At 35.4% G+C, this 27,993-nt stretch overlaps 1 protein-coding gene across 10 annotated transcripts in view; it reads left to right on the top strand.

Annotated features, from left to right (window-relative positions):
* Window positions 1–4: 4 nt before the first annotated feature.
* Window positions 5–27,993, top strand: part of LOC143348487 (sodium channel protein 60E) — a 46,580-nt gene continuing 18,591 nt past the window's right edge. For 8 of the 10 annotated variants that reach the window (XR_013080781.1, XR_013080772.1, XR_013080780.1 and 5 more), the window contains exons 1-12: window positions 5–2,631; window positions 8,673–8,881; window positions 8,943–9,163; window positions 10,135–10,315; window positions 10,455–10,532; window positions 10,612–10,753; window positions 14,266–14,400; window positions 14,539–14,768; window positions 16,067–16,623; window positions 16,705–16,793; window positions 19,155–20,524; window positions 22,479–22,794. Coding sequence is in view for 5 of the 10 variants with exons in the window: in XM_076778726.1 (XP_076634841.1) it covers window positions 1,198–2,631; window positions 8,673–8,881; window positions 8,943–9,163; window positions 10,135–10,315; window positions 10,455–10,532; window positions 10,612–10,753; window positions 14,266–14,400; window positions 14,539–14,768; window positions 16,067–16,623; window positions 16,705–16,793; window positions 19,155–20,524; window positions 22,479–22,794 (4,962 nt within the window). In the remaining 5 variants the exon portion in view is untranslated. Of the gene's footprint in view, window positions 2,632–8,353; window positions 8,555–8,672; window positions 8,882–8,942; window positions 9,164–10,134; window positions 10,316–10,454; window positions 10,533–10,611; window positions 10,754–14,265; window positions 14,401–14,538; window positions 14,769–16,066; window positions 16,624–16,704; window positions 16,794–19,154; window positions 20,525–22,478; window positions 22,795–27,993 lie in introns of those variants that run through there. The other 2 variants (XM_076778736.1, XM_076778746.1) reach the window with 2 other exon arrangements.

The following is a 27,993-nucleotide window of genomic DNA, read 5'->3' as shown; positions in this document are numbered from 1 at the left end:
ATCGACTTCGTCCATAGTATCGTCACGGTTCTCGTCGGAGACGTCCGTGATTTTGCACTCTTGTTCGAGTTACAATTTATTGGAACACGAGGGTGTACCACGGCTTCCTTTTTTCTATTTTCCCTCGTTTCCGTTTCCGTTTCCCGTCTTTCTCTTTTCCAACTTTCTTTCCACGGCTACGGTTTCTTTTCCCATTCGCCAGTTTCGTTTTACTTGCCGTTTCCTGTGCCCGTTGTGCTTACATACGTGCCACTTTTCTTCTTTGCTCAGGCTCTCTTTTTGATCGTAACCCATACACACGCTCACGCACCACTTCTACCCATCTCTTGTCTATCTCTTTCGTTCTCCTCGCACCATTTATCGGGACGTCGTTGTCATCTCGCACGTTTCTACAACGCGACCCTCGTATTCCTTTAGAGAAAACAAGCTGTAACCATGGCTCGCGAGTGTTGTACAAAGTGACGAGCAAGAAACCGACCAGTTTTCGTGCAATTTTCCGTTGATCCGGTTCATTTTTATACGACGTCGTTCTCTACTTTTATACTGCGATGCGATTAGCCACAGAATCGTGTGTGAGCGATATCCAGGAGCTGTTGCAGGACAGACCAGATTAGGGATACGTCCGATATACAGAGACATCGAATAAACACACGACTCTTTCTAAACGTACTATACACTCTTCCTTTCTCTCTCGTCGCCTGTTTTTCTTTTCTCCTTTCTTTCTTTTTTTTTTTATTTCTTCCTCGTTTGTCGTTTCTATTTATCCGTTTCTCTCGTTTTCGTTTTCCTTCCTGACTTTCTTACCGCTCGAGGGTGAAACGCGTCACAGCGACACGATCGTCATCGACGAAAAAAGAAGAATCTATATACTGTATCTGCGACATACATTCGCTTGCGCTCAGTCAATAGCAGTCACATCCTTTAAATTTTCAAACGAATTACGAGCGCAAAGCATCATCCATGAGCGTGGAACGCACCATGGGCATCGGACCACCGGTGAACCGCAGTGTTCCGTTGTTTACCGCAGTATTAACGAATTTCGAAATAAAGCCACGCAACGTCGAAAAGAGGAAGTAACGGTTTACACACCGTAGACTGTCGAATTTCTCGCGCGAAATACCAAGAAAAAGAAGCTCTGCCTGGAGCCGCAACGATGAAAGGTACAAATTTCGGTAAGCCGAGGAACCAAAGATTCCAATGATACCTTCGCAAGGTGGCCGTGAGGGATGTAAAGGTTCTCCGAACCCTCCGAGCAACGGCTCCGAGGACAATGGCTTCACTAATCGACCTCGAGTGGTGGGCCTTTACGCAACGAATCTCTCCAGAGAAGAGCTCGTTCGGTTCTCGTCCGGAGAGACCACTCGATCCCGTGCTCCAGCTCGAGATATTCTTGAAAGATCGCCGCGAGAAATTGGAAGCCAACGAAGTTTAAACCTTCCTGCAGGCATCACCGAGGAGTTCGAGCTCCGCGATCGCTCTAGAATCGGGATTTCCAAGACTCCTCAGCCGTCGAGAAGAGGCGAGGCGTCCGCGTCACCGCGTTACAAGCCCAGATCCAGATTCGAGGAGTTCCCGAGACGCGATCGCCATGGATCTCCGCCTGCCGAGAGGACTTGCCCGAGGGAGCATCAGCAACAGGAAGAACGCGCTGGACATATTGCCGGGTCCCTACGAGAATCTATTCTCGAGTTTCCACGTACCGAGGAGACGTCGTGGATGGGCTCGAGCGTCGACGACTCCAGAGCAACGATTCCGAGCCGCGATTTTATCGGTAAGAAGGGACAGGAGGCTGGTTCGGCCTCCGCTTCGATACTCATTTCCCCCGCGAGCGAGACCGGCGAGTGCCGCGGTACATCGCTCACGGAAGCGGAGAAATCCTCGTTGCCGCCGTACGCGGGTCTCAGCCCGCCGGAGTACATAGGGCACGAGTACGAGAACACCGAGACCCCGTCGCCGATATTCCCCAGTTATCCGTTGGCGTCGTACGCCGAGGAAACGCGTCACGGGCACACGAGATCGTCCGTCTCGGACGCCGAGCTCGAGTTCACGGCGTACGAGGATCGTTTGAACGCCGACGAGAGATTCGAATCGGCGATCACCGAGTCGGAGATAGCCGCGGCGTCGTGTAGATCGAACTCCTCCAGGCAGAGACGGTACCAAGAGTCCTCGGAATCGGAAGGGATCTTCGAGAAATCCCAGAACGAGGGTGCCTCGAGGTCCAGGGACGTCGTGAGGCTACGACCACCGTTGATCGCGACCGCTGGAACGTCGGCCGATTCCGGCACCGGTGACTCGGGTAGCGCCGAAATTCAAGTAGATTTGCCCGGTACTCCTCGGACAACGACCGTCGGTGAGATTCACGATAAGAGGATTGTGCGTGACATCGACAACGGTAGCAAGTCGGCTGTTAAAACTCCTACTGGGAATAAGCAAACGGTGAAACTCTTCACAAAAGAGAGCCTCGACAGGTTGGAAAATAGAACGGTGCAGCTCGTGAGGGACTATGGCTTTCAACCGAAGAGACGGATGTCCGTCGAGGATGGCGCGGTGCTTCCAAACAAATATGAACCCTTCCCGACCGAACTATACGGTAGGCCGCTCGAAGAAATCGACAACTTTATATACGACGAGGTAAGTCTTTTCTCCCATTACGTTATAACTTAACGATAATTATTCGTTTAACGGGTTCGTTCCCTTTTTTCTATACTATGATTAATACAGAACTAACTTGCTTTGATAAGGTAACGTACAGCGCCGTGGAAAAGTATCGGCCCGCAATAGTTTTTCTTAACAAGTTTTAAATACGAAGTCGTACAAAGAATTTTATAACCGCGAACGGTGTTCGATAGCAATGTATTAATGTACGAGAGTAATGAAATTCCGACTTCGTAGTAATCACACATGTTTATCGATATTGAAATCGAGCGTGTGTAAAAGTATTGGACCAAGATTATTTGTTAGAACTATCTTTTAATACGAACACAAAGTTTAGATTGTTTGACGTTATAGATAATAATTAGACTGCGGATCTTTATGCAAATTCATGTTTTTATTAATAGAATTAATGAAATGGAAGCTTTGCAGAGGGTTGTCTTAACCCCTACATACAATAATTCGTATCTTACGTGTTTCTTAAATATTTGCACATTATGTGTATTCTGTAGTTTTTTGAAAATTAAAATTTCCCATAAATGCATAAACATCCGTAGTCTAGTAATAATTGCACTTAATACTTCGTCGCCATGCCCCTTGCAGCAATTACTGTTGCTAATATGCGAGGCACTGATTCGATAAGACGTTTAATATATTGAGATTTTTCTTCGTTTATACTTTAAATTGATACTGTATAGGTTGAATTAGGCAATAAATCTGTCCATCAGATTTAGAGAAGTGAACTTTTTAAAACTAGTAGAATAGGTTGGATGACACAAATTAGCATAGAGTTTTTGTGACACGATAGATATAAAGAGTTAAAAAAGGAACTCGCTACATTTAAAAAACAAAGTCAAATGGGATACACGTGTATGTGAACTTTTTTTTATTGTTTTTATATGCATTACGGGACACCTTGTAAACAAAAATTAAAATAAATTTCATACGGCGAATATGAAGCGGTCATAAATTTAGTTTTATTTGCATCTTGTGCAGTCATGAATAAGTAATGCCAAAGGAATTCCTATATAATGGGCAGCTAATCGCATGAACCTACATTGAACGTTTATCAGTGTATAATCGTGACTATTAAAATAAGAAGACTAACTTTAAAAGCTGTGATCTAATTTAGAACGATCGAAGGTACATTACAGACATCGTGATAAACTTGAATCCTTAAAATCCCTGGCAACCCTGTCGATAAAGCCAAGAATCCTAAAGGTTGAGCCAGTTATATGCACGATATATTTCTCGAAAGAGAGCTTGGACAAGAAATAAATTCCAGGGTTGTGGACATTATTCCTAGATGACAATATAGAATCTTCAAGGATATAGTCGTCTATTGAAACATTATTTTTATGCGAGAAACGGATTACGAAACATTTGCACACGTTTAAAAATAACTTATTTTGAATACACCACTTATATAGATGGTTAAGATTATCTTGTATGTGTAAATGACTATGATAATTGGTAGTACGAAGCAGTTTTAGATTGTATTCAAAATATGTATAGATGTCATTTATAAAAAGAGTAATGAGTAATGATCCAAGATATGATCTCTGGGGTACACTTGTTTTGACATTTATTTTACAAGAGAAACGACTACAATATTTCACTATTTGTGTTCTATCATATAAAAAGCTGCTCAACCACTGTAACAAATGTCCAGTGAAACCACAAACACTTAATTTGGTAATTTTTTACAATATTATTTGCAGAATAATGTTGGTATAACATAAGATTCATTGTTGTTGATAACTTCTATTTATTTTATCATATACCATTCGATCGTTAAACTTACAAAGTGAACTGTAAAGAAGTGGATCGAACAAAAGAAAACTACACCCTCGACCAAAAAGATAGCATACATGCGGTATCGTTAATTTCTCAGTAGTGCATACACAGTTTTATATTTGCAACAAAAAATATGCTTAGATTGTGATCTCAAAGTGTACGGATCGATGGACAAGAATCGCAATATTACTAGGTTTTATGAATAACAGAGAAAAACAATACACTTTTGGTAAAAATACTGAATATAAAAGTTTCTTAGATGGCTTATTTATTTTTTATTCGTTGAAAGCTTTCAAGTTTATTTGAAGAGTAACTTGATTTTTTCTTTAATGGAAACCTATAATTTTTATTTGAGCAGAAAAAGAACAAACTTTTGCATGGAACACTTTTATTAGATTTTATCTTAAAAAGATATTTAATGATATTTTCTGATACTTTGAATGAAACGATGAAAAATTAAATCATACAAAAGAAACTCTGTATAATGTTTTATAATAAATGGTAACAAATCAATAAAAATTACGTTGTAACGTTTTAAAGAATAAAGGAAACTTTTAAAACAGTAAGAAGTGAATTTTACGACAGATTGATTGTTGAACATAAAATTTTGGAAACAGTTATGAAAATTATACAGCACTGCGATTTTTTTTCCATATTATAAAATCATAGTTTATTGTTTAAAAACTTTATGTATATTTTGGACGTATAAGGATTACTGTGATTCTTTATGTAATAAAAATATGATCAACCAGTCATTAAAAAAAAGAAGTTTTGTAGGTAAAATTTTTTTTTTATTGTATTAAATATCTCTATAAGATAGAGTTTAATAAAAAAATGTTCCACACAAAAGTGTAGTCTTTTTTTTGTATAGAATAGAAATCTATAAAAACGGCAGAGATACATATTTTTTTTCTTGAAACTATAAAACTTTAGTATTTAACATTTTTACCACAATTGTATTATTTTGTAGATACTTAGACTTAAAATTTCTAAATAGAAACTCTCTTACAAACTGCCCAATAACAGTAACAAACTGATGGGGAAAATTACAAATTTGAAGTAGAACAAATTGTGGAAGTGCGAAAACAAAGTTCAACGGTATGAGAAACTTTGGAAATAGTTGGTAGAAATCGCAAAGTTATATACAATTTATTAAAAAATGTGAGAAATTGTGGCTTGAAAATAAGTGGAAGACCACCATCTCTGATCAGACCATGAAGCATATCAATTGTCTGTTGTATGTTACGATCATCTAAGAATATTAAAAGAATAAAAATAAAAAATTAACCTTCATTAACGCCACAACATAAGGAAGAACGTTTACGATTTGTGAAAGATAGAAATAATCTTTTCTGATTGAAAGAAATTCGATTTTGATGGTGCCGATGGTTTTGGCTATTACTTCCACGATACACGAGACGAAAAATTATCAAAAATTCAACGTGTAATGGGCGGTGAAAATTTAATGATATGGGTCACAGTCGGATATTTTCATAAGACGAAACAAGATTCATTGCCGGAAAAGTAAAGTGTAAAAATGATTTATATTTGATAAAACAGATTAATAAATATGCAGAAAGCATTTATGAGACTGTAGGATAATGCACGAATTGGTCAGATATATTTTAATCTACAAAATGTATCGGTTTTATCGTGGTCCGTAAAGTCACCGGACATAATTGTTATTGAAAATTGTTCAATCGAATGATTGTGATAAAAGACAATAGCGGAGAATCTGCTAATTATTAAATAGGTATAACGGTTATTTGTCAGTCAGTATTTGATGAAATATATTTTTATTACTTTATACGTGCACTATCGTTTCGTTCTTACGATACAGCAATTTTCCTTTATTGTTTACAAAACCTAAGGACGTTGTGATTCTTTTCCATCGATTCGCGCATTCTGAGCCTGTAATTTCACTGCGTAATTTACATCTCTTTACTTTGGATGATCATCCACAGTGAAATGTATAAATATTACTTTCATCTGCATTTCATCCAAAGTGAGCATTGAGAATGAACAGTGAAAGATGTAGAGCCTCGCTCTACTTTTGATCAAACGAACGGATGATTTATCCATAGTGAGGCTGCAGTGACAATTCTGAACGTGTCCGATGACAAGGGAATAGCTGTTCGAGGCATAACTCATCGTTTTGTCGTTGCCATTTTTCCTGGCGCCGGCAGCGAAAGAAATGTCTTTTTTGTGGAAAGACGAACATATGGAGGGATTATTCGTGATATATCAGAGTCACGAGCGTTTCTCGAATAATAAGTCTCCGAATTATCATAAAATCGACATTTGCGAAACCGCATACGAGGCCACGTATAATGAGTTGGAGTTATGCGAGTTATCTGTTAACCCTTCAAGTACGACGTCAGTATTATGTACTATATTTGTACTAATACCTTCGTTATTAGTACTATCGTTATTAAAACATGTATTTTTATGTTTACGAATCAAATTTTATCGCCTAAAGACCGTGTTGATTTCAAATCTACCATTTTTAAAAATATCTCTTGTGTGATGTAACTACTTAAAAAATCATTAAAATTTAAATTGCAAGCTTTATCCTGCCGTTTGAGATTGAACGTTGCGCCGTACTTCGGGGGTTAATGATACAAAAGGGAAAATGAAAACCATTCATACTCGCTACAGTTCGGAGTTGACATACATAAGCAAGTCGGAAAAGGGTGATGTCGTTCTCCAGCAGTATAATGACGAGTTTTTTTTAGCTAAAGGTTGACACTTTCAAACAGTAGAATGGCGGCCGAAAAATCAGAATTTAGAATAAACTAAAAGCATCGAATGAATTTGTAGCAGGCCTTGAAAACTGTTGTAATACAGGTTTAGATTATTGAAACAGTTATAAAGAATTTTTATTATGATTAATTGTTATAAAAAATATCTTGCATCAGTTCTCATATAGGTTCTACAACCACTATTTTTTCGGTTCTATAGAGATTTTGAAACGGTTTCGAATCTACATAAAGTAAATATTTGCTCTTCTCGGAGGTCTCCGATATTGATATCTTTTTAAAATATTCGTAAAGTAAAAATAATATGGAACACCAACAATCAAAATTATTCAATAATATACTTATTTCATCGGGAATATTTATCGATCCATGTTATTATTCTTAACAGATTCAGTGATTGAAGACATTAAGAAGTACTTTTTACAAACTTATAACAGAATGACAAAATATATCGCATCGCGAAACTAATAATAAAAGTAACATTTAAAATAAATATACTGTTGCTGAAATCGAAGAAGATGATTTTGAAAAATTATTTCAAAATATTGAAAATGCACGGGCTTGTATTACATCAAAAAATAATAAACCATATTCAACTCTGGAAAGTGAAACAGAAAAATAAAATGTTTAAATTATATGAATTAGTTCAATTAATATCAACGATTCCATCAACGCAGGTTAGCGTGGGACACCTGTTTTCAGCATTGAAATTTATTTTACTAAAAACGTTTGACAAAATATAAAATTTAAATTAGGTATTAATATTATAAAATAAAAAATGAAACAATATTTAAGATAGAAGATCGAGCTTGTTATTTTTCTTCAATTAATTTTCTCATACTTTGAACTGCATAAATGAATCTTTATTTTAACGAAAATTTATTTACAAAATAATTTTCTATATATGATAAAAGTCTAACGAAATCTGACTTGGTCACCGAAAACGGTAAGGAATAAATATTTATACTATATAGATTCAAAACAAGTAGAACCTCAAAAATAACGATTATAGAACCTATACGAGAGCTGATTTTAGGTTCTTCATAACAGTTACTTAGAATAAAAGTTTTTCACGGCAGTTTCGAGCTCTGATTTGCAGATCTGATAAAGTAATTTTGGGTGTTAATATGTTGCAATTGATTTCCTAATGTTCGGAGAGCATTTATCGACTGTAGGATCATTTCAAAATGAACCAACAAATAGTGTTCCTTTTTGACGAATATCCTCCTTTAATTGTGGCCGTTGTTCACCGATCCTTTAATATAAAACTTTTATAAAGCGTTCGTTTATTACCGGTTTTTAATTGGTGTATTGTTATATTCGCACACGACAACATTGTTTTCAAGGTAAGCCTTCATTACCAGTTGTACAAGTATATCTTACTCGCCGTAGACTATAGTGCGCCTAAATATGTTTTAGAGGGAAAAATTGTGACTTGTATACTTCCGATTTCATATGTTTCAGACATTTTGCGTGGTGTCGAAGAGATTTCGTAAAAACTACATCCATAGATTTACAGCAACAAGCAGTTGGTTCATATTTTCTCCGTGGAATCCCATAAGACGATACTGTATTTTCCTAAGTACGAATCAGTACTTCGATTATGTGGTCATGGCTACGATAATATTAAATTGTGCCTTCCTCGCGATGACGGAAACCATCGAGGAAGCCGAGTAAGTATTGTGATACGCGAACGCACAATAAACGACATCATGTTGCTCATTTTAATTCCAGGTATATATTCCTAGCTATATACACAGCCGAAATGGTAATTAAATCAATAGCTAAGGGATTTGTCCTAAATAAGTACACGTATCTGCGAAATCCATGGAACTGGCTGGATTTTGTGGTGATCACTAGTGGATACGCTACTATAGGTATGGAAGTAGGAAATCTAGCTGGGCTGAGAACATTTCGAGTATTGAGAGCTCTCAAAACCGTTTCAATTATGCCTGGTAAGATCACAACAGAACACGCGTACAATTCTGCCATAAACTGTAATATAAACTGTAACGTTTAAAATTTATCAAATTATGACTATTATTGCTCCTTAATTCAATCTACAGTGGTGGACATATATTTACGAACAGTGTTGGATAAATTTTATTCACGAACAACGAATAAAAATTTCAGATTCATTCATAAATTTAAAATTAAAATTCATCGACAAATTTTAAAGTTGGTACGGAGATGTTGGCAGAAACTGATCTACGAATGAATCTAAAATTTTTATTTGTAATTTGCGAATAACTACATTTTCATTGCCTCTATTGTGTTATACAAAATTGTTGTAGGTTAGTCCACTTTATTTTTTATATATTCGATGTGTATACTACTATTCCCTCCTAATTGCTTACATAAGTCTTGTGTAAAGTTCATGTTTACAGCATTTCTTTATAATTTCTTCAACCCTTAATTACTTAATGATTCACGTGTTCTTGCGAAGAATTTCATATAAAATGTATTGAGCCAACGGTTAAACGAGGCGGTGGATCTGTACAACATATCGAATTGTTTATTTAAAAGTCATTAAAAACATTTTATCGCCATTTGCTGAAGATTCATTGCCAACAGATTGGATTTATCAAACCGATAACGAATCAAAATAAACAAAAATTATCACACAATTTTTAAACGAGAGGGAAACAATTATTTGAAATGACCGGTAAATATTAAAATAATATTTGATATAATTTTGACTCTTAGAATCAACGTTCCTATACCGAAAATATATTGTTCGTAAGTATATGTCTGCAAAATACAACATAAAAACGACCGTAATCTTTCCTATCTTATTTAAAGTTTAAGTTAACTAAAATAATTAAGAAATGTTCGTAAGGATATGTCTGGCACTGTATCTACGAAAAGTTTAACACGTTTTCTTGTTTATAAAGAAGTAACGTAATCGTGACTGATATTTTTTCAGGTTTAAAGACCATCATCAACGCATTGTTACATAGTTTTAAGCAACTTGCCGAAGTGATGACGCTCACGATCTTTTGTCTTATGGTTTTCGCGCTTTTCGCCCTGCAAGTTTACATGGGCGAACTTCGAAATAAATGTGTAAAAAGTATGGAATCTAATAATACGCAAATCGATTGGAAAGAGTACGTATTAGTTAACATCCACGGAAGTACCTACATGGTATTTGTATTTACATTTTGTGCGATACTTACGTCTATCGACCTGAACAATAACACTTCGTTGAGCTTCAAGGCATTAACCGATACCTTCTGTCATCCACAGGTGGACTTGGAACTCATCCAACTGGGCATTCGACGAAGATGAAGAGCCAATAATTTGTGGTAACGCAACTGGCGCAAGGTTCGCTAAACTTCGTTTATCACGGTCAAGTGTTTTCAATGATATGTCGATTTTACCGTGAGTATGCTTCACCTTTCAGACACTGCAACGAGAGTTACATTTGTCTTTGTGTTGGCCCAAATCCAAACCACGGGTATACAAACTTTGATAATTTTCTATGGTCGATGCTCACCACGTTTCAATTGATTACTTTGGATTACTGGGAAGATGTCTACAATAAGGTATTTTTTTCTATTCTATTCTCTTCTTTTGTTATAATATGCATGTAGTGTTCGATAGAGGGCATAAAAACAATTGAAAGGGGTTAATAAACACGTGCTTTGTTTAACCTCGTTTTCAAGTGACCAAACGATTATCTAAACTAATAGGCAGACTTTGTTCCGATAATCGGTTCAGGAAAATCAAAGTAATAAAACAACACGAAATAATGTAATTTTGAAAAATGCATGTTTGCTGAATGATAGAACACATAACAAACATAATACAATAAGTAAATTAATAATTCTTGGATTTAGTTGAAATATTTTATACTTCTTTTTTACATGAAATATTTGAAAATCGCGGAAAGCAGACTTTGACTATTGAGAGACTATTAACAAATTTTGTTTCATAATATAATTGGTTTTAGATTACGAAAAATCATGATTCCCAGTAATGCATAGCTGTTTATTTTTGTAAGGAGTTTATCAATCTTTCAAATATTCCAGGTGTTTGTCAAAATTATCGACAGTCTTATTCTTTACATTAATAAAGTATTCCAGCATAGCAATGGGTACCAAATAAATAATTGTTTTCAAATGGATTTAAGTCTGGACAGTCGTCTTGTTTCGACCGAATTACGTTCAACAGATCCCAAATGCATGCCTGACACTTTCTAGTTTTAATACTTATTTGCTATTTCTTTTAATACGCAGCAACTTGATGAATTATCAAGTGCTCTTCTCAAGAGCTTGAACTAAACTGACTTGTACAACGGAATAATAAGGTCGAGAGATAGCAAGGAAATATGGACCATTGTATACGGTTTGGTATATCAGTTGTACTAGCAGAGTTTGTGATTAAGTAAGTTTGTGTAATTACCGGAGCACAGAAATAACCATAACTTGGGAACAAAGTTAAATGGGGCACATGTTTATACGAGCACTTCTCATTGTTTTTATGTCCCACTGAAATATATTCCAAGCGTTGTAAAACACCCTGTACATATGATAAGTCATTGATAAGTGCCATGGAGTTATTGACTAAACGAAGTGAAATTTAATACTATTTCTATCGCGGTTTCATGCATACGTATTTCAACCAAAAATCTTTCGACACCGATGCATTTGGATACAAGTAACTGTGGGCATAATTATTAATGTGCATGTTATTTTTAATATCATGTTACCAAAGAAGAATGATTAAGTTAACATTTTTAAAAGTATCTTTTGCTATTTTCTTTGGTATTACCGATAAGTCCTTTAATATTTTACAATCTGAGATTTTGTTATCAAAATATAAGGGTTTTAAATTTATGCGGTTGCTATCTAGCGCGCGTTATTTGAATTCAGTCGGCTCAGCGTGCACGCACATCCTCGTCTAATTAAAAATAATTTTAATACGTTCATGTTTGGTATTACTTCCAACTCACGAATCTTGTGGATTTGATTAAAGCAATTTTGTAGCAATAAAATAAAATATATAAAGCTTCTACTTTTCTACTTCGGTAAATCATTAGTAACATGCAGCATTGGTCGCGTGTCGACGATAACATCGAACGTCGCTACGAACTACTAGTTCCAAGAAGTGGTAGATATAACTATGCGACAGTTATTGAACAATTCTCGCGACACATATTGGCGATTCACAATACGGCACTGTCTTGCTTCTTGGTCATTTTAACCTAGGTGAAGCTATTTCCGTATTCTTCGTTCAAGTTTCAGTGGATGTTTACTGAAAAAATATAGAAGATACAGAAATAGCTTGTCTTTAATATTTCTCTATCGACAGTTATTGACAAATGTCTAGGATTCTTTAAGTAGTTCACAAAGTACGACAACTTGAGACTCTATTCAGCAACAGTCTTCGTATATGTGTTGTTATATGTAAATATAGTACATGCAGTTGAAAGTATATACAATTCCTTTTAAAAATCTCTATAAAATGAAATTTATATTATGGGCCAATATGGCGGTGCATTCCTCTGTCGCGTTCTTTGCAAACCATCCGTCATTTGAGAGTTAAGGACACTTTCGACGAATTGTTTCTTTAGCTTAAGTGGCCGACAACAGCGTAATTAAAAACTTATCACAATTTAATTGCAAGGCAGCATATATCTCTTTCACACTTTATTTACTAGCCACTAGTCGAAGTGAATAACTGTATGTAATATTCACACGTATAGTAAAATTCCGATTATCCGGGACTGGGGGATTGTAGGAAAATCAAATATGCCTGATAATTCGACTATATCTACATATGAAGTGATAAAAACGAGGAATTTGACCATTTTTATGGGGGTTTCCTTACTTTACGGGGTTAAGGATCAACTTTTCGAATATTTTTAGAAATTCTACATATTCTTCACCAAAATACGTGTTATGTTCATTTTAAAACATTAAAATCTTACAATTTGTCTAGAAGTTATGATTTTTTTAAACATACGCATGAAATTTTGAAATTTTTCTTAAAAATTCCTTTTCCATTTTTAGTAATTTTGTTTGACGCCCTACAGAAAAGTTGTCTAATACTTTTTTGTAGGTACCCATAAGCACTACTTCAGAAAAAAGTTTCATTGAAATATATTCATAATCGTAGGAGTTATGGCTGTTTGAAAATTAGACCATTTTTATGGGGTTTTTCTCATTTTGCGGGGTCAAGGACCAACTTTTTGAATATTTTTGCGATTCGTACGTATTCTCCACAAAAATACGCGTAGTTTGCTTTTTTAAACATTAAAATCGTCCAATCCGTTTAGAAGTTATGTTTTAAACATACGCATGAAATTTCAGGGAATCATATCAATGGTTGGTCAGACATTATATTTTCGGTAAGGAATTTTTTTCTCGAAACTGAGTGGGATTTCGGGGGTATGTCTGTTGACCCAAAATGCTTGCAATTGACCCCTGCAACTAAAAATAATTTTTTCAGAATGATTTGAAATTTTTTAATTTCGCCGAAAAATTTGTTCACTACTGAACTTTTGAATTTTTTTTCTCGAAAGTGCGTAGGATTTCGGGGGTATGTGTATTCACCAAAAATGATTATAATTCCCCTGCAACCAGAAATAATTTTTTTAGAATGATTAGAAATTTTTTAATTTTGCCGAAAAATTTATCGATGTCGATTTTTCTTAAAAATTCGTTTTTGGTTTTCAATAAACACAACCATGGGTAATGTAGTAATATAATTCATTATTAAAAAATAAAATATATAAAATTTCTATGTTTTATTCGTCAACTGTTTAATATCGACATCACTGCTAGATACATGCGGTTATGACTTCTTTGTTTGGGTGAAATATAATCCCTAACATTTATCGAAGAATAGTCGGGTTAAATATACAGTTATTCGGACATTCCGGATAATCGGAACTCTACTGTATAATAATATATAAGGTATCATGGCTTCTTTCATAATGTCTAAAAATTGAAACCTCCATCTTCAACTGAGATGAGAGCCGAATTTGGCGTTGGATATTTTTTAATAGACATGATCCATAGATCGATATTGACGCAATCTATTTGATTCGTAGGTATTGTCGGCGTGCGGACCTATCAGCGTCTCGTTCTTCACGGTGGTCGTGTTTTTTGGCTCGTTTTATTTAATCAACCTAATGCTCGCGGTTGTTGCACTTAGCTACGAAGAGGAAGCTGAAATTACGAACGAGGTATGTGACCACTGTAACCAAAAAAGCAAAGCTAGTCTACGAGTGAATTTTTATTCGTTATTCGTGAATAAAATTTGCCTAACATTAGCTGTAACCGTTATATTTTATTGCTATTTTGAGCTTGTTTCGAATCTGTAGGAACGTAGGAAAGATTTAACCGACCATCGCGAAGACTCGACGTTTAGTTTCGACCCGACAAAAATCAACGTTAAGACTCTTGCCAAAGAGAAGCAGAAGAAATTAGATGCGAGGAAAGGAGTCCTTCTGAGCAGTTATACGCGTAAAAAAACGCGAAGAAGAAGACGCGGAAGAAGTAATGCTGGATCTGGCGTAGCGGGGCAAGAAAAAAGTGGCTCTATTCCAAGCAGGTAAGTATTTACGATCATAAAAGAAACACAGTAATGCACGGTTAATTGTCAGAAGATTTGGGATCCAACAGTGACAGTTACGCGTGTAGAGTAGTGCATGTTTTGTAGAACCGAACTCGAACATTACTTGAGAAAGAAAGAGAATTGTTATAACAGGAGCTACGATAAAAGAATTTTAAAAGTTATTTTTCTACAAATAATACCAATGCATTTTTCAGTTCTTCTGATTAAAATAAGTCTAAACATGACATACATCGGACTACTTTTAATTGACTTAAATGTATGCAATATTGCATGATGTGTACCTACATATTTTGCTAATCCATAAATAGAATTTTTTAGACGTTTTTATGAACATGGATTTTTATTATTTAGCATACAAACTTCTACAAATAAAAAATAAACAGGATAGTAGCATTTTCCCCTCGAAATTAAAGAGGTTTTATATTTAATATTTTCCCTGAAAATATGTTGTTTTCGAGATGTTCAGACGTAAAGTTTTTAAATGGACGTCTTGTACTTACATAAATTTATAAAGTAAAATTTAAGTGATCTTTCAGAAAATGTGCAAATAATTAATAGTGTCGCAAAAACTATAAATGAGTTATACAGAGTGTTCGGCCACCCCTGGTAAAAATTTTAATGGGAGATTCTGGAGGTTAAAATAAGGCGAAAATCAAGAATGCCAATTTGTTGATTGAGACTTTGTTACAAAGTTATTAACGTTTAAAGCTCTGCCTGTAGAATGGCAATCTGCGAACAGCTGCGTATACGCGATAGTGGTTCTCACTCAAAAAACTGTAAGGTTGTCGATGAGTCAGTAAGTAGAGCTTCTCATGCTGAGTGAGAACCACTATCGCGTATACGTAGTTGTACGCAGATTGCCGTTCTACAGGTGGAACTTTAAACGTTAATAACTTTTTAACGAAGTCTCAATCAACAAATTGACATTCTTGATTTTCGTCTTATTTTGACCTCCAGAATCTCCCATTAAAATTTTTCCCAGAGGTGGCCGAACACTCTGTATATATTAATATCATGTATGTTAAGTTAGTTAAAAACAATATGATTTATGTGGTGTTTGGATTTGTTTTAATCGGGAGGATCCCAAAAATGCATTGGTATCATTTTCAAGAAGGTAAGATGAAGAATAGTTTTTATTGCATGATTACTAATTTTTGTACTCTGAGTTAGCTTTCGTGGGGGAGGGGCGTGAATCATAAAAAGTTAACCGTGTATTACTGTATTTCGATCGAGAGAAAGAGCTTCCAGAATTCTTTTGACATTTCACGCGTTAGATCGGTGACGCCGAGCCCAAGTCCAAGCCCAAGACATTCGAACGTTCGACCATCTCACTTATTTCTACAAAATGTCAGTCCCCGAACAGTAGAGAATAACACGGTCCATAGACTGGCGCCAAATCGTGGAATGCTTCATTCTAGACAGGCAAGTAATAACAGTAATCAACAGTCATCGTTAGACGACTCGGGAGTGGTTGACGACCATGATGGCGACGATGTTGCGTCCATGGACGAGCACGACAAGCGGGATAACAAAGAATCAAGGTCCGATTGGCAAGAAAAAACAGCCATCAGCAATAATATGGATATTGGCGTCGAGCCTAATAGCAGAGTCACAGTAAGAAACGGTATCGATACCGAAGCAGATATCGATAGCGAACGAGAAAAGTCAATATCAACGCGTTCCGGATATCTTCGAGCGTCCATCAACGTTCCTGTTTCCTTGGGTAGTGGGACCACTCGAGAAATTAGAGTGCTTAAATGCAACGGCGTTAAAACGAAGAAACAAATGTACACCTTGCCGCCAGAATATTTATCGCACATTGTTATTTTAGGTAAAACAGTAATGTTTGAGTCACTGTACCCAAGCAAATAATATAGATGTAACGCATTATTACGGATTTACTTGTCCGCAGATGATCTTCCGGATAGGAACTGTGAAAAGTGCATACAGTGTTGCGTAGATTACGAGGGCTGGTTGCGATTTCAAAATTCCCTGTACAAGGTAAGTATATAAAGAAAAGTGAAAAAGTATCGTCGAGAGAAAAGCGTACGCGAAAGGAAAACGCAAAGTTTCCGTAACGGGTTTGATATTCGTTGCATTTATAGAGAAGTTCGCGAACATTAACGAATATCGAATAAAGAATTATAGATAAATCTAAACACACAATCCTTGATAAAAAGTTTCCGGCACACACGTGCTATTTTTCATTTTTCAGGTTGCGTTCATGATAGCTTGAGAATTTTCATGAATACGTAAACACTAAGTTGTGTGAATATTAAAATTATCCTGACTTCGGTAAAGTCAAGAAATATAAACGCATAGATATGTAGAGATAAAATGATAGCATACTTAAACTCTACTGACATGATCTTTAGTATCCTTGAGCTTCCGTAGCGATAGCACTGATCACCTTAATTTTGATATATGTACAGGGTGTTTGACCACCCCTGGGAAAAATTTTAATGGGGGATTCTAGAGGCCAAAATAAGACGAAAATCAAGAATACCAATTTGTTGATGAAGGCTTTGTTAAACAGTTATTAACGTTTAAAGTTCCGACCGTACTGAACTTTTTTCTCGAAAATGCGCAAGATTTCGGGGGTATGTCTATTCACCAAAAATGATTATAATTGACCCCCACAACCGAGAATAATTTTTCCAAAACGATTTGAAATTTTTTTTTTCCGACGAAAAATTTAGACACCTACCCCCTGTCGATTTTTCTTAAAAATTCCTTTTTCATTTTTAGTAATTTTGTTTGACGCCCTACAGAAAAGTTGTCTAATACTTTTCTGTAGGTACCCAAGAGCTCTACTTCAGAAAAAAGTTTCATTGAAATATATTCACAATCGTAGGAGTTATGGCTGTTTGAAAATTAGACCATTTTTATGGGGTTTTTCTCATTTTGCGGGGTCAAGGACCAACTTTTTGAATATTTTTGCGATTCGTACGTATTCTCCACAAAAATACACGTAGTTTGCTTTTTTAAACATTAAAATCGTCCAATCCGTTCACGAGTTATGACGTTTTAAAGATACGCATGAAATTTCAGTGAAACATATCAATGGTATGGTCAGACATATTTTCGGTAAGGAATTTTTTTCTCGAAACTGAGTAGGATTTCGAGGGTATGTCTATTCATAAAAAATGATTGTAATTGACCCCTGCAACCAAAAATAATTTTTTTAGAAAAATTTGAAATTTTTTTTTTTTGCCGAAAAATTTGGGCATCTACCTCCTGTCAATTTTTCTTAAAAATTCGTTTTTGATTTTTAATAAATTTGGTTGGCGCTGTATGGAAAAGTTGTTTAGTACTTTTTTGTAGATATCCATGAGCTCTACTTCAGAAAAAAGTTTCATTGAAATATAGTCACTATTGTAAGAGTTATGGCTGTTTGAAAATTGGACCACTTTTATGAGAGTTTTCTAATTTTACGGAATCAAAGAGCAACTTTTCCAATATTTTTGCAATTTCTACATATTCTCCACCAAAATACGCGTAGTTTGCTTTTTTAAAAATGAAAATCGTCCAAATCGTTCAGGAGTTATAACATTTTATAAATTTTCGGGCAAGATTTCTGGTAAGAAATTAAATTTTCGGTAAGGAATTTTTTTCTCGAAACTGAGTAGGATTTCGGGGGTATGTCTGTTGACCAAAAATGCTTGCAATTGACTCCTGCAACTAAAAATAATTTTTCCGAGACGATTCGAAAGTCTTTTTTTCACCCAAAATTTTCAACACTTACTCGAATTTTTTTCTCGAAAGTGGGTAAGATTTCGGAAGTATGTGTATTCACCAAAAATGATTGTAATTGATAGCTGCAACTGAAAATAATTTTTCCGTAAATGATTTGAAATTTTTTAATTTAATTTTTTAATAACTTTTTAACGAAGCTTCAATCAACAAATTAGTATCCTTGATTTTCGTCTTATTTTAGTCTATAGAATCTCCCATTAAAATTTTTCCCAGGAGTGGCTGAACACCCTGTATTGGAGCAAATCAGGACTCCCAACACTGGCTAAAAAACACTAATTCAACTTGTATGTAAAAAAGTTACTCTGAAGAACATGGCACAGGAAATGTTCATAAGCTCCATTAGATTGCCAAAAGAAATCCGCGGGGGGTTAAGAACTACTGTTTATATTTTTTCGCTCAGAACTCGCTGGAGTAAAGACGAGATCGGGGCAATGTTCATATTTACAGGAGATAGTGTTCACGTATTGGTAAAAATTGTCAAATTATCATACTTGCAACCTGAGAAATTAAAGACAGCACGAGAGTGTTATCTTTTTGTTTTGGAAGTGTAGCACGCGCGAAAAGATAAAATGCTCGACTCTCGATTGACGAGTGGTCCATATCTAGGTAGTGAGAGATCCGCTATTTGAGTTGACAATCACACTTTGCATCGTCCTGAATACCGGTTTTTTGGCAATGGAGCATCACGGAATGAGCGAATCGATACGACAGGCACTCAACATCGGCAATAAAGTGTTTACCAGTATCTTCACCTTCGAATGTTTGCTGAAGCTATTGGCGCTTAGCAAAGACTTTTTTGCCAACGGTTGGAACAATTTCGATTTGATAATAGTATCGGCGTCTCTAATAGATCTTGCCTTCGAGTTGGTAGATGGTCTCTCTGTGATACGCGGACTAAGGCTTTTACGAGTCTTAAAGCTGGCACAATCCTGGACGACGATGAAGGTTCTTCTCAGCATAATCATCTCGACGATCGGCGCGCTCGGGAATCTCACCCTAGTCTTAGTAATTGTAATTTATATATTTGCCGTGATCGGCATGCAATTATTCAGCAAAGACTATACCTTGGACAAGTTTTATCCGGATCCTGTACCACGATGGAACTTCAACGATTTTTTTCACTCGTTTATGATGATCTTTCGTATACTGTGCGGAGAATGGATCGAACCGCTGTGGGATTGCATGAGAGCCGAGGAAGAAGACGGACCGGGCACTTGCTTCGCCATATTTTTGCCAGCTTTGGTTATGGGTAACTTCATGGTACTGAATCTCTTCCTTGCCTTGTTGCTCAACAGCTTCAACTCGGAAGAGTTGAAACAAAAGAAAGAAGAAGTCGGCGAGGATTCGAAGCTCGCCAGATCGTTCGACCGTATTCGTTCGATAATACGAAAAAATAAATGCTCGCGCATGACTCAAGGTACCGGGAAGACGAAAGGGAAAGATCACCATCTGGAGAAGATAGTACGACGGGTAATGGATCGATCCGACAACGAGACTAAGTACGCTATTCAAGAGACTGTGCTCAGCCTTCCAAAAGACAACGTTTACAATAGATCCTACCAGGAAAGTTTAAATCAACCTGTTTTTTCGTACGATCCTGTGTACGCTCAATCTCAACTAAAAGACGACGAGTCCGACGACAGCAATTCCATCAAAGACAAGCAATCCGAATCGCAAGAAAGTAATCCCGAGGAGGGTCAGGATTTCGAAAACACGAAGTATTCGTCTTTAACTAAAGCGCCCGTGGAAGAGAAAACTGCGATGTTACGTCAAGAAGAACACTTTCTTAAACACGAAAGTCGCGTACCGAATCGACCTTGGCATGCGCTTGTTAGCTACGTCGATGAACTCACTGTCGGTGGTAGAAGAGACAGTAAAGGAAAATACATAGACGGCATGGGATCCTTTCCGGGATTTGGAAGAAGCAATCGGCGAAAAGAACCGCAAGACTGCTTTCCACGACAGTGTTATCAAAAGTAAGAAATGTTTAACTTGTTCTCTCGCAATATCATAGGTTTTGCACTATATAAATCAACCTTTTTGTAGATCATATTCACCTTTTTGCGAATCAAATCCTTTTAGAAATTTGTTTTCTCAAGCCACTGAAATAAACGTAAAACCCGATGTAATAGTAGAATAATAGTTAAACAAAAACAACATAAAATACTTAGATATTTAACACTAATATCAATTGGTCGCCTTTCAAATGCTAGCTTGTTAATTAAAAACAAAATCTCTAATTTCGTTGAATAAACTGTTTTGTGTCGTTTAAATTGCTCATATGCACATCGTTAATAATATTTTTATGGTGCTGCATCGTTGCAGTGTGGGAACTCGTGAGAATCGTAGGACAGAAAAGAAAAGGAGGGGGCGCGTTTCGTCCGGGCCTGCTGGTGGGGGGACTCGTCAGTAAGGCTTTCTAGTAAGCCTTGCCTTAGACCACAGTTTCCCAAACTTTTTTTCTTGTGAAACCCTTAAAGAAATTTTTTACGGATCATAGAACCCCTTTTACCATACCTAAACTTCTAAGCAGAGATATTAGCGTTGATACCGGTGTTGATGATGACATCTGAGTGATTTTCGTGTACATAGCATTTCCAATACAAAGTCCGTGACTTAAAATTATTTCATCATGGAACCCACTTTGGGAAACACTGTGTTAGACGACGGTCGAGGAGTGTATATATAGCAACCGAGGGGTCGGTCGAGCGCTTGTGAGAACGCGGCCCCTCTAGTGGCGAGCATGGGAGGCGACGTCACATACTTCTAATAGATACTCATGCATTCGAAAATATTTTGGTCTTGTTTTCTCTGAACAAAATGTAAAATTGTAATTCAATAAATTTGTACATTAGTAAGATTCATTAAAATACTTTTCCCTTGTTAATTGTTGATCACTTGATGTCGAAATCACACACGTCCTATACACGTTTATGAACTAATTTAGTTCATCTCGTCTCATATCTACTTTTACCCTATTTTGCTTTTGAGTCACGCACAAGGTGAATTTGATCTGCAAAAGGTTTAATTTGGAGTGGCAAACTTATATTAGGTGACCAGAAAGGTTCTTGCCAATTTTTGTTGGTCACGATTCTAATGATTTTTCTAATTGAAAATTAATGTGTGCATTCGATACATGACTCGAACTATAAAATACAGCCCTTAAATCATCGTATTGCTACATTTTAAACAATACACATCAATCCTTGTATTTTTTACTCATTTAACATAGCTGATAAAAACAAATTATTCGTGTGGCTTCATTGTATGTGACAAATTAGTGTAATTTGAATAGGAGATTATAATCTTCTCAATAACAAATTTCCACTTACTCAGTAGTATGAATAACCATACTAGAAACAAGCAATTCAACGATAAATGTGATTTGAGAAACAAAGTGTCTATGTTTTCTTCGGTAAAATAAAAGAATTTAAAAGAAGGTTTATATTTTGTCGAATGAATTCATTTTAAAATAAAAATATGTTTCTTGAATTTGTCATATAAGAAAAGGCAAAAACTATTCTGGATACCTGATATCGTAGAATGTAAACGTTATCAATGTTTGGAATATTGTGATTTTGTGAAAGAAAGTCACACGTGTATTCTATTCTACACTTTATAAAGGAGTCGTTGCAAAATGGAGGCATTGATTTTCAAATTCATGGTGGTTTTAGTTACATAAAAAAAAATTTTCCAAAGTAAAATCATCTCAGTCTTTTCGTTTGCTTTCTCGCGTAAAAGGATCTTCTAGGTCGATACAGGAATGTTGAGGTAGAAGATTCAATCTTTAAAATGACTGCAGAAAAATTATTATGCGACGTGTCTTCTCACGAAATTACAATACAAATATTGACAAACGTTCAGCCCAAGTGTCCTAATTATGAGTACACGCGATCAGTTAATGACTGTAATTATGTATTATTTGTGCAGATGTACTTGCATCGATCGATGCGTCGCAACGTCTATCGGCAAAAAGTGGATAAAAATCCGCACAATGATTCTATCGGTTGTCGACACGCCCGGATTCGAATGGATGATTTTATTTTTAATTTTTGCATCTTCCATAACGCTCTGTTTCGAAGACATTTACCTAGATGACAATCCTTTTTTGAAGAGAATACTCTATTGGACCAATCTTGGCTTCTGCGCGCTTTTCAGTATCGAGATGCTACTCAAGTGGTTAGCTCTGGGTTTCTGCAAATACTTCACCAGTTTCTGGACAATCTTGGATTTTATAATCGTTTTCGTAAGTAGAAACATAAATTCAAACAGCAGCATCGATGTGGATCGTGTGTGTATTTACGTGTATGTGCGGGCAGAGGCACATGCGAGTGCATGTAATGTTAAAATAATATTACGTCTATCGTTGCCGCATGAATTTTTCGTTTTCGTCGATTGCATTTTTCGTATCGTTATTTCGGCCACTGTTTCTTTTATGTAATAGTAGTGAGGAGTTATCACAGATTAAGTGTCAGATCTTTCAATAGATAATACTACTAAATAGTTTGACTATTCTTTGTTATATTTCATACACGTCGTTGCTAAACGTAAATAAATCACCATGGAACGTTACACTGCACAACAACGTGTACAAATTGTTAAAAATTATTATAAACGTTCAAGTTCTGTTAGAGTTTGTTATTTTTGGTCCAAGTAATTGTGGATAAATTTAAAGAAATTGAAATTATTTCTGCTGTTCACAACGGTGTAGAAGAAATCAGGATTTGAATATGAACCCGTATGAAATTCAACTGACGCAAGAACCGAAGCCTAAAGGCCATTTCATGCGTCGTGAATTCGCTGTTTGGGGTTTAGGATAAGGTTCATTTTTATCTCAATGGGTTTGTGAAGAAACAGAACTGTCTTATCTGGGAATATAAAAATCCTCGTGTGATTCATCGAGGAGTATTAGTTTATAATATCGAAGAAAAGAAACCCGAAATATCTGAAATAGTTTGTTTTATGTAAATTTAAAGATATGACACTCAATTTGGATAACTTTATAGTAGATGTAGTGTTTCCTTTCGCTTTACAATTTATTATAGGCTTTAAAAAATGTATGGGACTTTCCTTAGGATCAACTTTTCATGACAATATAAATTGAAAAGTCTGTCACTGTTTTGCAATCTGAGCAGTGATAGATTATATACCTAAAACAAAAAAAGACAATTGTCTAGTGCCCGTGATGTTCAAGGATTTGCGAGTCTCGAGAACCCAGTGTGTTTAAAAAAATTCAAAACACCATATTTATTCATATTGTAAAAATAACTGAATATAATTTTAATGAAACAATCAATAAGCACAGATTTGTATTTAACTTCGCTCGGTATTAGAATTTTTATTGTTATGAAAATTTTAATATCACTAATACGTTGTTCATAAGTTTGTTTTAATTCTCTTGGTACGTGTTTTGTAGCATGAAATTTAGTTTTTACTTTCGATATGTATATAAAAAATTTTGTAAATTGTACATTAAATTCAATTTTGTTACAAGTCCAGTTACGAATCTCCAACATGCAAAAATTCACAGCTTCCATAACCAAAATTAATGCAAACGTTAAAATATATCCCATGAATTAGATTGGTTAATCCCCTTCTCCAATTCTATCGAAATTCAAAGTCTAACTATTAATATATAATAAATTTGGTCACAATCAACACACTTCAATTTGTTGAAGGACACACTACACTTCACTTAATATACAGGGTGTACGGCCACCCCAGGGAAAAATTTGAATAGGAGATTCTAGAGGCCAAAATAGAACAAAAGTCAAGAATACCAGTTTGTTGATGGAGACTTCGTTAAAAAGTTATTAACGTTTAAAGTTCCGCCCGTAGTGAATTTTTTTCTCGAAAGTGCGTAGGACTTCGGGGATATGTCTATTCACCAAAAATGATTGTAATTGACCCCTGCAACCAAAAATAATTTTTTTAGAAAAATTTGAAATTTTTTTTTTTCGCCGAAAAATTTCAGCAGCTACCCCCTGTCGATTTTTCTTATAAATTCGTTTTCGATTTTTAATAATTTTGTTTGACGTCCTACAGAAAAGTTGTCTAATACTTTTTTGTAGGTACCCATAAGCACTACTTCAGAAAAAAGTTTCATTGAAATATATTCACAATTGTGGGAGTTATGACTGTTTGAAAATTGGACCATTTTTATGGGGTTTTTCTCATTTTGCGAGGTCAAGGACCAATTCTTCGAATATTTTTGCGATTTGTGCATATTCTCCATCAAAATACGCGTAGTTTGCTTTTATAAACATTAAAATCGTCCAATCCGTTCACGAGTTATGACGTTTTAAAGATACGCATGAAATTTCAGTGAAACATATCAATGGTATGGTCAGACATTACATTTTCGGTAAGGAATTTTTTTCTCGAAAATGCGTAGAATTTAGGATGTATGTATAATGACCAAAAATAATTGTAATCGACCTCTGCAATCGAAAAAATTTTTTTTAGAACGATTTGAAATTTTTTAATTTTGCCAAAAACTTTCAGCACCAACTCGAATTTTTTTCTCAAAAGTACGTAGGATTTCGGGGGTATGTCTATTCACTAAAAATAATTGCAACTGACCCCTGCAACTGAAAATAATTTTTACAGAATGATTTGAAATTTTCCAATTTCGTCGAAAAATTTAGACACCTACTCCCTGTCGATTTTTCTTAAAAAATTGATTTTTGATTTTTAATTTTGTTTGACGCTTTACGGAAAAGTTGTTTAGTACTTTTTTGTAGTTACCCATGAGCTCTACTTCACAAATAAATTTCATTGAAATATGTTCACTATTGTAAGAGTTATGGTCGTTTGAAAATTGGACCATTTTTATGGGGGTTTCCTTACTTTACGGGGTTAAGGATCAACTTTTCGAATATTTTTAGAATTTCTACATATTTTTCACCAAAATACGCGTTGTTTGCATTTTGAAACATTGAAATCCTCCAATCCGTTCAGAAGTTATAATGTTTTAAACATACGTATGAAATTTCAGGGAAAAATATCATATATGGTCAGCCATTAGATTTTCGGTAAGGTTTTTTTTTCTCGAAAATGCGTAGGATTTCGAGGATATGTTTATTGACCAAAAATGATTGTAATTGACCCTTGCAACTAAAAATAATTTTTCCAGAACGATTTGAAAGTTTTTAATTTCGCCCAAAAATTTGTTCACTACTGAACAGAATCTCCCATTAAAATTTTTTCCAGGAATGGCCGAACACCCTGTATAAGAAATTTGTTCAATCAATACACTTCGTAGACGAATAAACGTTTTTGTTTTTCTTCATCCGAAGCACAAGAATACGTAGACATCGTAGTTTCTGATAATGCTTGCAATCTTGTATTCATGCTTGAATTTTAAAGAACAAGTATTGTATCACCAGAGGAACAATCTTGAATTAGAGGAACACAACTAGAACTTCGCGAAGAAACATTACTATTGCAGTCCGTTGCAGTATTTAATGTTTTCAAATAATATTTCTTAATTTATTCGTCTTATTAATTTAGTTTCTTCGGTCTAGTCATTATTATAGAAATTATAGAAATACACTTCTAAATCACTGTAAGGCGTTTCATATAGGGTAGTCCGACGAAATATTTTTATATTCAGCATGTACTGTATGCCAATATATACGTAGTGTAAATAATTCTCACTAAAATTGAAATAATTCGAACAATAATGAAGTCTTCGAGCTGAAATTTTCAGTGTGATGTGTGTATGCGATACTAAAAATATGTGTGTATGGATTTTTCAATTCGATAATTTTTTCACAAAGAAAAATAACTTCTAATGAATGCTGTAAAAATGTATATTATCAAAATTTCATTTGGACAATTACTGGCAGCTGATTTTTGCCTGAATGTCCCCCTCCTAAACATGGCACTTATATACTATAGTAATCACAAACTAAATGAATTATACCAATACTGGAAGCCTTCTTTCTCCGTTTCTGAGTCATCGAGGAATAGGTTGGGACAAACTTGGCAAAAAAGGAATTTGTATCGACTCCTTCATGGGCTGTAAACATCATGTGTTCCTTTGACCACTCACTCTTTCGCACCCTGACCCGATCGAGTCGGTTCAGGGTCCCAGGGGCCCCGCGTGGAGGTGAGGTGAGTGGATTTGACCAGAGTAGACCCGCCAACTTCACCGAAATTTTCCGCACCAGTCTACTGCCGGAGCAATAATCCGGATATAGGAGAACATCAGTTTCGTCGGGGTTTTCGACTTGGCTGATTGCCAGGAAGGCCTACTCCAGCCTCTTGCCCCCACTACTTAACTTCTTCACTAAGAATTGATGTAAACGTTGATCTGGGTATCGTATATCGAGCAACGAAATCAAATTCTGAGAAGACTGTGGCCTGAAAAGATTCAAGCACCATCTCTTGCTCTCTGGGAAGAGTAAATATGGAAAGGTGATGGTTTTTCAGGTCAGCAGTGGGAAGCAGTGTTAGGCAAAACACAATCGACTAGACGATTGACAATCACATCAGTCACAGTTTGCGACTATATTAATCGTCAATTGTTGACTGATTAAACAGTATTCGTTTGTCAATCGTTAATCGTATTAAACAACTAACGATTACTTCGATCATCAATTGACGAATTAATATATAATAATATGAGCGATTAATTCCATCAATCGACTAATATTAATCGCTACCAATTTCTGACGACTAAATTTTCAATTGCATCCGTTAATTGATCGATTACTTCAATGAAATTAATCGATTCATGCCCAACTCTGGTGGGAAGTGATAGTGGTGTCAGCAGTAGGAATGACATAAGTAGAACAAAAGAAATAAGCAATTTAACTTTATCGCTCCATTTCTAATCTTCGAATTTCGACGAATTCCGAAAAACAACTGTCGAAGGGATGTTTCAGCATCATTGTTAGATACAGCATAGCTAGAAAAATAAGTTAAATCCAATTTTTGTGAACACTCGTTGCTTCTTCTACTATTCAAAATTGAGATTTAACTTTCTTTTCTGGCCACACTGGTTAGAAGATATGTCGTTTTATTTGTCCGAAAATATCTTCTTTACAAGGGATGACTCTACACGCATCTCTCTTCTCTCCCATGTAAAATCGATCCTCTAGTTCGATGATTCGTCACTTTTTTTTTAGTCATAATAGATTTATGTATTCTTCTATTATAGTGTGTATTGAATTTATTACAAGTATATTATTTACTTTCGTATAGAGAATTTTACTGTTAGGAATCCTTGCCTAGTTAAATTCGCCACTGTCACGAGTGGAAATAGAATACCAGATGACCAATCTTGGAATGAGATAAAGATAATACACAGCAATAAAGAAACTATGGAATTTAGAATATATTCTAAATAGAGGTCCTCTGTCCTAAAGAGTCTAAAGATACGTCTTATCTATTTTAACGTTTGTAAACTTGAAAATATAATTGATCTATTCATTACATA

This window comes from Colletes latitarsis, chromosome 2, assembly GCF_051014445.1.
Source record: "Colletes latitarsis isolate SP2378_abdomen chromosome 2, iyColLati1, whole genome shotgun sequence".
Classification (NCBI taxonomy): Eukaryota; Metazoa; Arthropoda; class Insecta; order Hymenoptera; family Colletidae; genus Colletes; species Colletes latitarsis.
Note: the sequence above shows the minus strand (reverse complement) of the source record. Positions and strands in the feature narration are given on the sequence as shown.